Genomic DNA, 16,866 nt, shown 5'->3' on the forward strand with positions numbered 1-16,866 from the left:
CGCTAGTCTGGATGCTCCCCTGCCGACATCAAAGCCCTTTGTCGGCAGCCCCGGTAAACCTCATCCCACGAGGAATAACGGGGCTGCTGACAAAGGGCTTTGATGTTGGCAGGGGAGCGTCCAGACTAGCGCGCTGAGCCGACAAACAGCTGATCAGCTGTTTGTTGGCTCAGCGCGGCAGCCATGTAAATTTAAATGAAGCCATGATCATTTAAATCGCGGCTTCAGTTGCCTTTGCCTATCTGTCTAATCTACATGGCTCTATCGATGGAGCCATGTAGTCTAGACACAGCCAGAGGTTCACATCTTTTTCTCTCTCTCTTTCTCTCTTTTCCCTCTCTCAGGGCACATCTACACAGAAGGTCATAAGTCAAATTAAGCTACACAACTTCAGCTACGTCAATTGTGTAGCTGAAGTCACAATAGCTTAATTCGGCTTTTGGCGCTGTTTACACAACAGGAAATAGAAAGAAGAACTCTCTTCTTTCAACTTCCCTTACTTCTCGTAAAATGAAGGTTACAAGAGTAGGAGTAAGAAATCCTTCAGTTTGACATTATTTCAAAATAATGGCTTACTTTGTAGACATGCTCTTTCTTATTTTGGAATAACTGATGTTATTCCGAAATAATGCTGCTGTGTAGACATTACGTCAGGGTCAGATGTCTAACTTTTCAAAAGTAAACTAGAGTCCATCACATGATTTACTTTTCTTGTCAGCCACTCCTTGAATTTTGATAATATTTTCACCTCAGGAGCTGCTTTCCGTGATAATATCTGATTGGCAGAAGAACAACTTGCAAAGGTATATTGGAGGAGAATGAACTAGTTGACAACACCAAATATTGTTGCTGGAGATTATATTGTTGCAATAGTCAATATGAAGAATAACAACATTCCATTCCTAACCAAACTGAGGTAATGAAAGGGAACTATTCATCCTGAAGATTTCATAAACCTGAAATACTATTTCAGGGGTTTATATGATTTACAAAACAGGTTAGTGTTTGCACACCATTTTCACTTTAAATTAAAAATCACACTTTTCCAAAGGTTGTTTGATTGTTTTTTTTAAAAGTGTTTCTAACAAAAAAGAAGACTATGATGTAGTGTATCATCCACCTCCTAAAATCTAGGATAGCACATGTCTTTTTATTAATGTTTTCTCCTCCATTTCTTTTCAGTGCCTCTGAATTTGTTTTTCATTCTTTTCATTCTCTGCTCCAACATTCACTACATTTTGACACTGGATTCCTTTTGCTCCTTTCATTCCATGTTTTCAAACCATCCCAGAGTGAAATACAAATGTTATATTAGTTTCTCAAGCTTTCAAATGGGTTTGAAATTAGACAAAACGAGTTTCCAGTTCCTAATATGTGGGTGCAGAAATGAATTTTCCTTACAGTGAATGGAGGAACTGAAATACTCGCTATTGTATTCATGCAAAAAGTTTTATGAGACTGAATATATATGAGTCATTACCAGTTTGAAGGTACGTAAAACTAACAGGTTTCCTCGTCCTTTTCTTCCTTTACTTTTGGTGCGTAAACTCAGGTCAATTAAGCTAACCGTGACAATTAAGCTGTCATAAATATTCCAGCGCTGCTGAAAATAGTAGTAGGGATCTAGAGCAATGATTTTCAAGATCATTTCTGCAGTAAAAATTCCAGTGAAGATCTGTTACAATAGAAACAGTAAGTCATATCAGCCTAAAAGTTCCTGGGGCACAATTCTCTAGAAAATTCCTCCCACAAATATAGTAGCATAGATAAGAGGTACATCAATAAAAGCTGAATAGCAAACTCTACTTTTACCATGTATTTATATAATGTATTTTCAATAAATATTCTGGACTTATCTGCTCTTATTCTAAAGAATGTTTAGAACAATTGTGAAACAACAGTAACATTTGGGAATCCCATATCCTGAAAATTAATAGACAGAAAGAATAAATGAATGAATCTTTCTTTCTTATAACCATTCTTTGTATCCTGGGTAGAAATACACATACGTTTATTCTTGATAGAAACTGTTAGAATTCACTTACCATGTTGCTTATTTTAATCATGGATTTTAAATTTTGTGTCATGTTATAGTGCTCTAGTGCCATGAAGACAGTATTTACCACGATGCACAGAGTGATAGTGAGGTCAGTAAACGGATCCATTATTAAAATTGCCACTTTTTTCTTGATTCTCAACCACAGTGGACAAGAGTCCCAAATAAGATATTTTAGGGCAAAGTTCTTCAAGCAGGTAGGGCATTTCTGTTGCGATTCTTCAAGTTACAAATGATAAAGAAAACAAAGCAATAACCAGGTAATTAGTGCTGTTGTATGTGACAAGAGAAGAACCACAACTAATGAAAGCAGAGAAAAGTGAAACTTAAACCAAATTCCTTTTTTTTAGACTTTTTCCATTCATATCACTATGTAAGTCACTCACTCAATCTTACATTCATTTTAAAGACAAACCCCAGATCAATGAATCAGTATTTAAACTCATTTACTTTAGATAAGTCCTGATTCGAAACCCACTGAACTTCAATGGGCTTTTACTCAGAACCTTATTCATTTTAGACATACCTTGCAATTGTCTAGAACACTGGCAAATACGACTGAGGTAACAGCTTTCATTCTGATTCAGCAAGAAATATATACAGGCAAGTCCCCGGGTTACGCGGATCCCACTTATGTCGGATCCGCACTTATGAACAGGGCTTTTCTCGCCCTGGAGGACGCGGGCGGCAGGACCGCCCAGACGCGCCACGGTCCCGCCGCCCGCGTCCTCCGGGGCGAGAAAAGCTGCTCTGCGTCTCCCTGGTCTGCTGGGGGGGGGGGGTGCATCTGGGCAGTCCCCCCTCCCGGGTCCTCCGCGGCTTTGCTCCGAGGAGCGGCGCTACTGGAGCAACCCAGCAGCACCCCAGCTGCTCTGCCCCAGGCGTTCCCAAGTCAGCCGCTGCTGAAACTGACCAGCGGTTGACTACAGGAAGCCCGAGGCAGAGTTGCTCTGCCCCGGGCTTCCTGGAATCAGCTGCTGATCAGTTTCAGCAGCGGCTGACTTGGGGACGCCTGGGGTTCTTAAGTTGAATCTGTATGTAAGTCGGAACTGGCGTCCAGATTCAGCCGCTGTTGAAACTGATCAGCGGCTGATTCCAGGAAGCCCGGGCAACTCTGCCTCGGGCTTCCTGTAGTCAGCCGCTGGTCAGTTTCAGCAGCGGCTGAATCTGGCCGCCAGTTCCGACTTACATACAGATTCAACGTAAGAACAAACCTACAGTCCCTATCTTGTACGTAACCCGGGGACTGCCTGTACACTACAACTACTTTTGTGCTCTCTCCCCCAACTTGCATTTTGTGTGCAATATCACTAATAACCATGCCAAATGAAATAAACAGCTCAGTGATTGTGTCTAAATGAAACAGTACTATAATTGCATATTGGTTAGGTCTAATTCACATGCACATGCAATCATTCCTGTATTTTGGAAAAGTTTCAGGTTCATTTAAATGACCACAGGTAAAACTCAATACAAACACATAGGCAACATTTATTAAGCTCCAAACTGCCATTAGATTTGGACAGAGCTATTAAAACTGGAAGTAAGGTTAACTGCTAGCTAAGAGGATCTCATTGAGAGATGAAAAAAGAACAGTGTGGTTTTTCCATATGGTGCAGCTGGAGAAGAATCTTGAGGATTATTGGTATAGGACAGTAAACCTAAAGGAGGAAGATACAGGGCCATGGGATTATCTACCAGAGTGTTGGGGCCATACTCTCCTTGGGAGTAGAACTAATGGGATTTTGGCTCATTCATGGTGCCAAAAAGGTATATCCCAGTTCTGGCAGATACATGGAAGACAGAGTCTTTGAGCTCTCATTTGTGCTCCTGTCAGAAGTATTTGCTCAGGGGGTCTGCACTTGCATTCTGGAGGCCTGCTAGATAGACTGCTGATATTTCTATCCGATGGTAGAAATGCACCAGCTCCACAGCCATTACAGCCCTTCACATAAGGATTGGGATCTTGTTCTGCCCAGTGTCAGTGCCCTGTTGTCCAGTATTACTTGGATTGAGTTTGTATGGAGTGAACTAAACATTGCCCAACATCTTGCCCTGCTTTAGTGCAGGATATTGATATAGAGTGCCAGTTTCTGTGCCAACCATTTCCTCTGTGCTGTCCTCTTCTGTAGATGAGCCCCTATGCTTTCAGAGACGCGTCTGTTGTGAGGATCTTTGAGAGTGCTGGATGCAAGAATGGGGATCCAATGCAGACTCTCCTTGAATCCTTCTACCATATATGAGAATCCAACATCTTCCAAGGCACCATGACACATTTGGACACTGTGTCTTTTGGGGGGCATACACTGTTCTTACCCATGTCTGGAGGCACCTAAGGTACATACTGTCATGGGGAGTCACATCGGTAGAGGCCAATATATGTCTCAAGACTTGTGGACAGGTCGTCCCTGTTGTTCTGCACTGTAAAGTTGATAGGATGGAGAATCCGTCTTCTAGTAGGTAAACTCAAGCTTGTGAAATCTAGAATAGCTATTAGGAAGTTTATTCTCTGTACTGGGTTTAGCATGGACTTTTGTGGTTGATGTGGAGGCCCAGAAATTGAAATAGTATTAATCCTCTAAATATTGCTAACCGGACCTTTTGCCAACCAGCCTTTGCAAAGCCAGTGTCCAAATATGGGAACACTGATAGTTCCCACTGATGGAGGTGAGCGACTAACACTGAGAGAATCTTTACGCACACGCTTGAAGACTTGAGGAGTCTGAAGGGGAGAACACACTATTGAGAGTGGTGTGCCCCATCATTAATCTTAGGCAGTGGTTGTGGAAGGGGTGGATGGCTACATGGAAATAGGCATCCTGAAGACTGAGGACAACGAATCAGTCTCTTGTATCTAAGGATGGAATTATGGTAGCTCTCTCAATCTGGCAGCTTTCCCCTGGGCCACTTCCCCAAACAATCCTCCCAGTCCCTTTCCTTTGGTACCTGGCCTGCTCATCAGTTCTCAGCTCACACCCACACAGCACTTCCTCCTTCCATTCCTTCACTCTTTTCCTTTCCCCTTCCTTACCGTTTCAAGCAGCTCCATGTGCCTTAATTGGCTGCAGGTACCTAATTAGCCTGAGGCTTTCAGCAAGTTTTAATTGACCCCAGATGACTGATTGATTATGCTGCACTAAATAGGGCCAAGCCTATTCAGGGAAGAGAAAGCTATTCACCCAAGCCCCAGGATGTCTTCCCTCTATTAGTGTGGGGCAGCCAGCTGGTCTGGGTCTGTCACACTGCTTATAAATTGGTTTACAATTTGTTTCAGTATTTTTCCAGATATCCAAGTGAGGCTGACAGGACCATAATTCCCTGGCTCCTCTTTGTTATCCTGTCTAAAGATAGATCCCCTCTAGAAAGGCAGGTGTAAGATGATAATACATATTCACAGGGAGCCAAATTAAAGATGTGCAGGCAATAATAATTCTGGCATTAGCTAACTGAAGCATTTGCAATAGACCCTATTAGCTCCCCCCACCCCTTTTAAAGATTTTGATCTTTCACATCAACATATGCTTAGGTCTGAATTAAAAAATAATGAGAAATGACTTACCATCCAGCACACAGGTAATGGTATTAACTGTCTCAGTTGCCCTTTTTCTTTGATGTGGCTCATTATAAGAATCCACTAACAGATAATGGGGCAAATGTTTCTTGCTCATTTCATCATATACAGGGGTCTGTTTAAAGAAGTGAGCAACATCAGAAACAGAAAACAATACAAAGTGAAATAAGAATTACACAGGGAAACTAAAATGAATGCTGACATACCACTGTAACCATCTATGCTGTTCCACTTGACATTCTGTGTTTGTTTACAATGGGAAATTTCTGACAAAACTGGGTTTACCTAGAAAATGCCAATTTATCAAACCTGAAATATATTGATGAAACTTGTATGGCTCAATGAACCACAGAGAAGCTTTTAACGGACCCCTGCCAGGTTCCTGCCAGCTTGTCCAGTGGACTACCGGGACTCCAGGGTTTTGGTGTCCATAGTTCTGAACAGCTGCAATATGTGCACTGTCCCAGGGCCAAAGGTGCTAGACTTCCACATTCTGCAGCTCTTGGAAAGCCTCACCTTCTCAACTGCCCTGGAAGGACCTCAGGGCTTCTAGAGTCCTGTACCAACTAGCCAACAGGCTGTACAAATCCAAAAACTTAGTGTGCTATCATCCCTGAGAGTCAGACAGTCTAGAAGTCTAGAAGCCTTGATGTCCCTGGCTGGATCAGTTCACATGAACTAAGGACAGTGTTCCCTCTAATTTTTTCCATCCATGTGCAGAATACATTTTGCTATATGCACCAAGGCATGTGCAGATGTGCACCACCATTACAAACACATGCTGCCAGCTGCTTCCAGTCATGGGTGCTCTGCTAATCAGCTGGGCAGCATTTGAATCTCTCCTGGGCAGCCACCCAATTACTCAGCTTAAAGGGAACACTGACTGTGGAACCCTGGCAACTGCAGACTGAAATTTACATGTATCATGCCAGGACATATCTGTCATTTTGAAAATACCAAGTGTCAGTATTTCCGAAGCAAGAATTTGACAATTTCCAATGTATGGGAAATTTTGAAAAATAAGTTTGGTTCACATCAAACCAAATTTTGAAATATTTATTTTCACATTGTCTAAAATTTTGGCCAGCTCTAGTTTGGAGTTGGATGTTGCTGGCGCAGAGCCTTTGCAGCTGGGAGCAGGGGCCAGCTGGGAGTAGGGGCCAGCTGGGAGTCTGGCAGCTGGGAGGCCCAAGCTGTGCTGGAAGAAGAGGGGACAGAAGTGGCTGGAAAGTCCAAGGCTGGAAAGCCCCTGGAGCAGGACTGACAGCTGGGATGTCCCAGACAGGTTAGTGATAGGAAGCGCCAGCAGCAGTCAGGAAGCTACAGTGGCCAGGGCTGGGAAGCTGCAGCCCCAGTGGCAGGGAGACCAATGGCTGGGAGCCCTGATGTACCAGGAGGAGAGGCCAGTGGCCAGGACTGGCAGCCAGGAGTGGTTTCAGGGCCCAGAGGGGATTCTGGGAGCAGGGCCAGCAGCCAGTGGAGGACCATTGACCTTCCTGGTCCAGCAAACTCTCTGGTTCAGAACCACTCGAGTCTCAAGGGTGCTGGACCAAGGGAGGTCCAACCTGTACCTCAATCAGTCACATAAGGTCTGTAAGTCCAATATTAAAAGTTATTCAGAGATTCCTCAGAAAGGTGGAGTAATTATGCTGACAGGAGAGCCCTCTCCCATCAACACATAGCATCTTCACCAGACGCAGCTTAGCTGCACTGGTGCAAAAGTCTGTTATGGAATGTTAATTAAGTTCCAGTTCCAATGTAGTTTTTAAAATTTTCCAATATTACACGGGATGTTAACATATTTTAATCTACACATATTCCAAATGCTCATGAAAATATTTTTGTTATAGCAAAATGCTTCAATGCATGTTGACACCTCACTCTTATATCTTGGCATTCATTTATATGGAACTTTCTCAAAAGTTTTCCTTTTGCATTGAAATGTTGTCTCCTCTCTCAGCTGAAAGGAGATTTTGTTTTAAAAACCAAAGAAACAGATGCTAGCTTGTATCTATTAATACAATATTCTATTTCTTAATGGGTTTTGTTTGTGCTTTTTAACAATTTCTGTTCTAAAACTGACACTATAAGGATTGCAGATTTAGATAAATAATTACCAAGTTTTGTTGACTGCCGCTGGACTGTGAACTGGGACCTTTTTGTTCTTCTCTATAATCTTCTATCCCTAAGGACTTATTTTTATGTCTCCTATTGCTTCTGTCTTTAACTTCTTTGGAGGATAAAGGTGACATTTCAAAGGAGCAAAGTGACATGGTATCATTTCGTTTAGCAGCCAATGCCTAAAAGTAAGCACACAAAAAACATAGCCGTTACTCTAGATACAGAATTAGGATATCAGGGTATTTCTACACTACACCCTAGTTCGAACTAGGGTGGTTAATGTAGTCATTCGAAGTTGCAAATGAAGCCCGGGATTTAAATATCATCTTCATTTGCATCTTGCTGGGCGCCGGCATTTTTAAATCCCCGTTAGTGCGGACTCCATGCCCGCGGCTACACGCGACATGGAGTAGGTAGTTCGAATTAGGCTTTCTAATTTGAACTACCGTTACTCCTCGTGGATCTAGAAAGCCTAATTCGAACTACCTACTCCGTGCTGCATGTAGCCGCGGGCACGGAGTCTGCACTAATGGGAATTTAAAAATGGCGGCACACAGCAAGATGCAAATGAAGCCCGGGATATTTAAATCCCGGGCTTCATTTGCAACTTCGAATGACTACATTAACCAGCCTAGTTCGAGCTAGGGTGGTAGTGTAGACATACCCTCAGTAAGGGCACATCTACACTACAGCATTATTTTGAAATAGCGCACATTATTTTGAAACAACAAGGTAAGTATCCACACAGCAAACCCATTATTTTAAAATTATTTTGAAATAACAGGCTTCTTATTCCAGAACAATAAACCCTCATTTCATGAGGAATGATGCCTGTTTCAAAATAGGGTGTGTCTGGATGCACAACTGCTGCTATTTCGAAATAGCTCCTCACCAGAGCCATTCAAATTAAAATACCCTTGTTGTGTAAACACATCCTAATGGAAAGTACTGCTGTGCTCTAGAATTCTTGTTAAGAATGATCATTTCATATTGATTGTTAAAATACTAACTTCATGCTTCTAATGCAAGCTGATCATTGAAGATATTAGGATTTCCCACTCCATATAGAACATTGAACAATTGGTTACATGCAGTGTTTCTGTGATAATATATGTTCCTTCTGTCAGAGACAAAATATAAAACTTTGGATCATTCATATCACTTAACTCCTATCTTTCTATGTGTATATTACAGACTGTGCAGAATCAGTTTAAAATTCAAATAGTAGCACATCTATCCATTTCCCAAAATGGAGACTTAAACACTGAGAATCACAGTTGCTTTGTGGGCTATCTTCAGGACTACAGTCACACAGTAGTATGTGGTCATTGCTCCCATCTGTGTTTTTAGTGGTATTTCAGATATTCAATTCCCCATCCCTCCGCTCTCTAGGAACTTGATCCATTGAAGTCAATTGGAGTCTTTTAATTGACTCCACTTGGCTTTAGATCAAACTCTAAAGGAGTCAAAGAAAAGAGTTGTTGTATGTTTCAATACCTAGTCTACCCACACAAATAGGCCAAAAGACAAAGGCTAAGTCTAGACTGGCATGATTTTCTGCAAATGCTTTTAACGGAAAAGTTTTCCATTAAAAGCATTTGCGGAAAAGAGCGTCTAGATTGTCACGGACGCTTTTCCGCAAAAGCACTTTTTGCGGAAAAGCGTCTGTGCCAATCTAGACGCGCTTTTGCGCAAAAAAGCCCCGATCGCCATTTTCGTGATCGGGGCTTTTTTGTGCAAAACAAATCTGAGCTGTCTACACTGGCCCTTTTGCGCAAAAGCTTTGCGCAAAAGGACTTTTGCCCAAACGGGAGCAGCACAGTATTTCCGCAAAAAGCACTGATTTCAGACAGTAGGAAGTCAGTGTTCTTGCGGAAATTCAAGCAGCCAGTGTAGACAGCTGGCAAGTTTTTCCGCAAAAGCAGGTGCTTTTGCGGGAAAACTTGCCAGTTTAGACACAGCCTAAGAGTAAAACAAATATTCATGTGTCCCTATTGAAACTTTAGGCTGATGGAATGTTAGCCCTGTCAGCTTTTATAATATTATTTTGCTTACAGTACCATGAACTAATATTGCATTTCTCTGTTCACTACTCACACTTAGTATTTACCAACAAATGAGGAACCATTTATATTTGCTCTAGAAAACAGTGTGATAACTCTGAATAAGATAATAGCCAGTACCTGATCTCATCAGTGACCATAGGGTCATTGTATATACACACTCAAAGATAATGGAAGACTGATAAATTACACTACAGATATTACATATTGCAAGTGGAAAGTGCCGAACATTAACAAGGGAATAGTTCATGGACCTCTTTCTCTTTTTTCAGCAGTTCCATGGCTTCCCGAAACTTCTTTTCCTTTGCCTCAGTTTCAGCAATAGTAGCTTTGTTCTGCTCTTCATATGCCATGGTCACTACAGCCAGGATCAAGTTGACCAGATAAAATGAGCCCACAAAGATGACCAGCATAAAAAAGAGAATGTAGATCTTCCCAGAAGCTCTGAGTGTCTGTAAGCATAAAGAACGCACTAAAGTAAGGAGTCTGAAATGACACTTCTCATTTAATTAGATTAGTTAATGCTTATAAAGTACATTGGAGATGTAAAGCACTATATGAAAGTAGTAAATATTATTTTAAGGTGTATTTAAAAATACTTAAAAAAACCCCTTTAAATCCACACAGCCTATGTGCTTCCTTTCCCACTTCCTATACCCCCTTAATGAGCTTCAATGACCTTCCTGATGGTGGACAGTACTCAGCTCAGCTCAGCTCAACAGAAAGGGAGCTGCACTTCTGCGGGGGAGGCTCTGTTGTGCTACTGGATCAGTGCACAGTGACATTTCAAACCCCTTCGGTTACACTGCATACCCTAGAACATTCGGGTTAGTTTAAAGGAATGAGGAAGCATTATGTTGCCCCCTCACAGAAAGTCTGGCAAACACCATGGAACAAAGAGCCTATGCCCTTGCCAAACAGCCATCAAATAGGAAGAGTGTGTCAGTCAGACTAAGAGGTGAAAAGTTCTGTGTTATGTTATCACTTCCAGTTCCTTGTGGTCCCCCTTTTAGGGGATATGTACCCTGTTTAGAATCTTTCCTTCAGTCTAATAAAATCTTCTGCTTTGCAATTATTGACCCATCACACACAAGCTATTAAGTGTTTGCCATGATGTTCAATTTCATTGTCAATATTCTTAATTAAAACAATCAGAAACTTAGATAGTGAATTAGCTGCAGTACTCCCAGCTAATGGGATGTGCACAAGATAATCCACTTATTCTGTGACTTGCACCCATCAGTACATTTTAAACCTCCTTATCTCTTTTTTCTTTACACATTATCCAGCTACATTACTGTTTTATTTAATATTTGAATTAAGTAAATATGATACCTGTTGATACAGACGCTCCCAATAATCTTGTGTCATCAGGCGGAACAAAGAAAGAAAGGCCCAGCCAAACGTATCAAAACTGGTGTAGCCATTATCTGGATTTTCCCCAACTTTGAGACACACATATTTATCTGGACAGGAGCTAAAGATGTTTAATAAAAAGCGATGAACGCTTTAAATGTTCAACTTTAAAGGCAAATAGTTTCAGTTTTTGTGAAAACTCAAATTATACCTTCAGTTATATTACAACTCAAACATAGGAACTCACTTCTTCCATGAGATCTGCAAACACTAACTCATGCTAAGTAAAAGTCTTCCACACCTCTACAATATTTTGGTGGGAAAGACGGACATACGGTAGAAGGGTTGAGAGAGCAATACAAAAACACATGCCCTATGATATATGTTAATATTATCTATATACAAAATAATATTTCACATTGTAAATTAACACTTCCTTTGCTTCTTTCAGTGTACTTTCTCTTAAGCCTCAGTTCTGCAGTTACACGTATCCATAGTTTGATTGAAATCATTTGGAGAACTGGTAGTAGAGTAACTGTTTAGAGGACCTATCTCTGCCTTTTACACTGTGAACTGAGGTTATCTCTGGACTCTGACCTACTGTCCCTCAGGAAAGAGGCTGTCTGAATATGCATAAGGCATAGTGGCGTCAATGTAGCACATTATAAAAGCTGTTTCCTAGTCTGCATACCTTGGGAGATGTCAGGATGACAATCATGATGAGAATGACTAAAATCAGGTGCTTTTGCAAAGGATGGTATGAATTTATGGATGCTCAGATCTCATTTTGTATTATCTCTCTCTATCTTGCTCAGCAGAGTGTTTGTGATTTTGCTAACTGTTAATGAAACGATTGCTAATTCTAAAGGTTTTTTTAAGTGGAAGGGTTGCAACTGTACATGTCAGAGTGTCCAGTTTAACAGTAATTCTAACAATACTCTGTCTGATTATAAGAACAGTGGTGGGCAATATTCAGCCTCTCTGGGTAATCTGCAGGTGGGCTGTGAGACTTTCTGTAGGCATGTCCCCACCATCAGCTCCGAGTGGCTGCAGTTTGCTATTCCTGGCAAATGGGAGCAGCTGGAAACAGCGCGGGCCAAAGGCACATGCTGGCCACTGCTTCCCACGGCTTTCATTGGCTGAGAATTGTGAACCAAGGCCACTTGGAGCTGTGGTGGCCATGCCTACGAGCAGCTTACATCAGCAAAATGTCTTGTGGCCCACTTGCAGATTACTCTGACTCTACTTCCTTCTCCACCTCATTCTTTTTAAATTTAATTCACTAAGTGGAAGCATATTAAATACATTTCTGAGAATAAAGTTAAAGTAATTGAAAGAAAACATGCCAAAAGGCCTAGGAAGAATTTCCTAGTAAGGAAATCATGGGTTCAAACTCTATCCTCTGTCATTCATTAAACTCTCTTATTATTTGTTATATTTTAATTATTCTTGATCCCGTTATTATTGTCTTTACGTATGTGAGATTTGCCTTTCATGTTAGTCACTGATGGGCTGAGATAAACCAAAAAATAACTGAAACAAATTTAAAAGGTCAGGACAAAGAAAGGTTAACTGCACTTACCCAGCATCTGAGCTGTTGCCACACAATAAGAAATCTGTAGTGTCATTCTTCTTGAAATAATTTTCTACAAGAAAAATGAAGGCATAATACACTCAGACTAATTTTAACATGTACGTCCTGGATCAACAATGAGCAACAAGTGGCCCATGGGCTGGACACAGTTTGCCAGGGTTAACCCTGGTGGGATGCCAGACACTTTATTTACCTGTGGAGGTAAGTTTGAGGTACTAATTGGAGCAGAAACTTTTCTTCTTCTACTACTCAAAAAGACAGAAGGGTTTTTAGTTCCTGCTATAATAGTCTCTCATGAGAGAGGTCCCTAAAAGGCACGAGAAGGAGCTGAGAGGCACCTGCAGAATGGGATTGTATGACAATCTTCAGACTCCAGCATTGTGTTAGAGAATCCTACCACTTTGGGAAGGGTGTAAACGGTTCCCAAATGGAAGGGGAAAGGAGTCTACAGCTATCAATATGGTTGTGGTGCAAATCTTGACCAACCTGACAAAACAGTTGCTTGTTTGTAGATTCAGGGTAGAACAGAAAGGTGACTGATGCAGACACTCTTCTCTTTGGAAACACTTCCTCTTTTTATGGAGTTTTTCTCTTGTGACAGAAAATGCATGTAATGTTCTCTGTTTAGAATAGCTACAAAGTCTCCTTTGTTTTCTTTTGGTTGCAGACAGAGAAGCTGACAGATCTGCCAGGCCCCAATTCAAGGCATAGAGGGGCTGGCTCCACACTTCTGTAAGGGACGGGGCTGAGGGGAGCAAGACCTCAGCACTGCAGGAGCATGCCTTACCGCACTCCCTCTTCCCCACACCAACCCATCAGCAATGACTGATGGGAGTCCCAGCCCCTTTTGAATCACCAGGCCTCAGGACAGTTGCCCCTTTTACCCCACCCCATCAGTGGGTGTAGTTGCAGATGAATAAACTACGAGAATGCAAAGTGTGGTTTAGGGACATTTCAATTTTTGGAGCGTATGGTTGGTTTTAACATTGAAAAGGTCTGAACTGCAAATGGAAGATATTCTGTTATGCTACCATAGGTCATGAAGCCGACTTAGCAATTTCCACAGATGCCTGTACAGACATTCTAGCAATTGGCTATCCTTCCAAAAATAAAAATTTAAATACCTCCCTAATTTATTTTTGCAGTTTATCAACAAAATCCATATATTTATTTTAGTTTAGAAGAGCATAATATGCTAATGATTTCTGACACTTCGAAATTTTGAATTTTAAACTGGCAGATGAGTAACACTAATGACCAATTAAATCTAACTAGTTTATAAGGTGCCACAGGACTCCTCACCGCAATTAAATCTAGTCATTTTGCTTCTTTTTCATAAGCATTCATTCTTGGTTGGCCTTCTCTGTTTCTCATTTTCTGCCACGCCACCCAAAAGACAAGCACTGGATTTGTGTACAGGTATTCTGCTCTCAACAGGCGGCCTGTGATACCTTTTGTCACTTTTCTTTGAGGTGAAAGTGATCAATATAAGGGTTTGCCAAATCTTTCTGACATGGTCCAATGAAGTCTCTTTAATGGAAGTGCCACAAACTTCAACATTATGGTATGAAGAATGTGCAGCAATTTCTGTGGAAACTCCTGTATCTCTTCTAATGGAATTTGGAAGGTCTCAGCTATCAGCTTTAGCAGTTCTTGGAAGTTCATGTAGTTATCCAGATGAGGTAAAATACAGGGGATCACTACCTCATTTGAAAATAAGGACAAAATAGTCAGAGATGCCTATAAATCTTCAGTCTGAGGTTGTAACTGCTCAGGAAGCTCCTCTGTTGGTTGACGATCCAGTGATGTCATCTGAGGCATCACAGAGACCAGCCCTGGCATGAGTTTGTCTCACCAAGTGGACCCCAAACCTATCAGGGTCATGCTTCCTTTGCCCTGACTATGTCACCCCGGGTATGTCTACACTACAAAGTTAGTTCGAACTAACGGACGTTAGTTCGAACTAACTTTAATAGGTGCTACACTAGCGCTCCGCTAGTTCGAATTTGAATCGAACTAGTGGAGCGCTTAGTTCGAACTAGGTAAACCTCATTTTACGAGGACTAACGCCTAGTTCGAACTAGCTAGTTCGAACTAAGGGCTGTGTAGCCCTTTAGTTCGAACTAGTGGGAGGCTAGCCCTCCCCAGGTTTCCCTGGTGGCCACTCTGGCCAACACCAGGGAAACTCTATGCCCCCCTCCCGGCCCCGGACCCCTTAAAGGGGCACGGGCTGGCTACGGTGCCCGTGCCAGGTGCAAGCCTGCCAGCACCCAGCTAGCAGACCCTGCACCTGGCACGGCACAGAGCCACCCACCCGATGCCCCCCAGCCCACCCCCTCTTGCCGGGACCAGGCTGGCGGCTCCCGGGAGCTTGCCCTGGACCGCAAGAGGCGGGCACCTTCCTGGGCTAGTGCGGACATCGTGGACCTCGTCCACGATCTCCGCACTAGGCACAGGAAAGTGGCAGTCTAGGGCAGGAGAGCTGCCAGCCTGGCCACCCAGGACCAGGTGTGCATGAAAATCAAGGGGGTCCACTGAGACCCCCGACACTGAGCCCTGAGCTTACAATGGCCGTACTGGGTCAGACCAAAGGTCCATCTAGCCCAGTAGCCTGTCTGCCAACAGCGGCCAACCCTAGGGACCCTGGAGGGGATGGACCGAAGACAATGACCAAGCCATTTGTCTCGTGCCATCCCTCTCCAGCCTTCCACAAACTTTGGGCAGGGATACCACTCCTACCCTCTGGCTAATAGGACTCCATGGACCCAACCTCCATCACTTTATCTCACTTCCCTTTCAACTCTGTTCTAGTTGTAGCCTTCACAGCCTCCTGCAGCAAGGAGTTCCACAGGTTAACTATTTGCTTTGTCAAGAACAACAACTTTCTCTTACTAGTTTCAAGCCTGCTACCCATTCCTTTCCTTTGGTGTCCTCTAGTCCTTCTTTATGGGAACTCAGGAAGAACTTTTCTGAATGCACCCTCTCCACCCAACCCCTGCTTTTAGAGACCTCTATCCTGTCCCCCCTCCGTCTCCTCTTTTCTAAGCTGAACAGTCCCAGTCTCTGTAGCCTCTCTTCATCTGGGACCTGTTCCCAACCCCTGATCATGTTAGTTGCCCTCCCCTCTCCCAGCCTTTCTCTTCCCCTCTCCCACCTCCTTTTCCCAGTGTCCCCCAGTTTTTTTCAATAAAGACAGAGTCAATGTTGGAAGAAACGTTATCTTTATTTTGTACATCAATAAGAAGGGGGGCTAGGGAAGGGCAAGTGGAAGGAGGTGAGGGAGGAATGGGGTACGAGCCCCCGATGGGGAGGACTGGGCTGGCTCTGCGGGCTTCTGGGGGTGGAAGCTCTCCTGCAGCCCCCCAATTACTCCCTCTCCCCAGATGGCAGCCTGCGGCAAGTGCAGCCGGGCTGATGGCCGAGTGGTGTGATGTGCCCAGTGTGGGCACTCAGGGCACTCCATGCCAGAACTTCTTTGCAAGCGGGGCACCCCTTAGAACTGTGTGTCCGGGGTGGGGGTCGGGACCCTTTAAGCGCAGCCCTCGGCTAGCCTGAGACAGCATCTCCATGCTCTAAGTCCTCCTTTTATGCCCTGCCGGCACTGCTTCCGGCCATCATTAAGCCCTGTTCAGAGTCCACTCAATGTGGACTTACTAGTTCGAACTAGCAAAACGCTAGTTCGAACTAGTTTTTAGTTCTAGATGCGCTAGTTCGAACTAGCTTAGTTCGAATTAACTAATTCGAACTAAGTTAGTTCGAACTAGCGCTGTAGTGTAGACGTACCCCCCCTTAGTAGCCAGGACTAGGAGCAGGAGAGCTGCTCTATGGGGGAGGATATGGACAGGGTAAAGGGGCTGAGGCTGTGGCTGTAGCAGAAAGTAGGTTTGGGTCCAGGGTCAGGAACAGAGCTCTGGCTGGGGACCAAGGCTGGGGGGGGGGGGGCACAGCTGGGAACAAAGCACCCAGCCAGGGTTGACACTGGTGGGTGTAGCCACTAGTATGAGTGGAGCCCCAGTTAGGGTTGGAGCCAGGAGCCAGTGCCAAGAAAGAGCTGGGGTGGGGTGTAGCTGGATGGTGCTCCTTTCTTGCCCCCCATGAGGGCCGG

General features: G+C 43.4%; 1 protein-coding gene across 1 annotated transcript in view; it reads right to left on the reverse strand.

Annotated features, from left to right (window-relative positions):
- LOC102447998 (sodium channel protein type 5 subunit alpha-like) overlaps positions 1-16,866 on the reverse strand; it is a 36,584-nt gene that overhangs the window by 1,532 nt on the left and 18,186 nt on the right. Inside the window, exons 7-13 of the mRNA XM_089776019.1 lie at positions 12,750-12,813; positions 11,147-11,288; positions 10,066-10,263; positions 7,745-7,927; positions 5,616-5,742; positions 2,046-2,275; positions 1,534-1,675 (exon numbers count right to left, since the gene is read on the reverse strand). Coding sequence (XP_089632145.1) covers positions 1,534-1,675; positions 2,046-2,275; positions 5,616-5,742; positions 7,745-7,927; positions 10,066-10,263; positions 11,147-11,288; positions 12,750-12,813 — 1,086 coding nt within the window. The remainder of the gene's footprint in view (positions 1-1,533; positions 1,676-2,045; positions 2,276-5,615; positions 5,743-7,744; positions 7,928-10,065; positions 10,264-11,146; positions 11,289-12,749; positions 12,814-16,866) is intronic.

The sequence above is a fragment of the Pelodiscus sinensis genome, chromosome 2 (assembly GCF_052426305.1).
Source record: "Pelodiscus sinensis isolate ZL-2025 chromosome 2, ASM5242630v1, whole genome shotgun sequence".
Classification (NCBI taxonomy): domain Eukaryota; kingdom Metazoa; phylum Chordata; order Testudines; family Trionychidae; genus Pelodiscus; species Pelodiscus sinensis.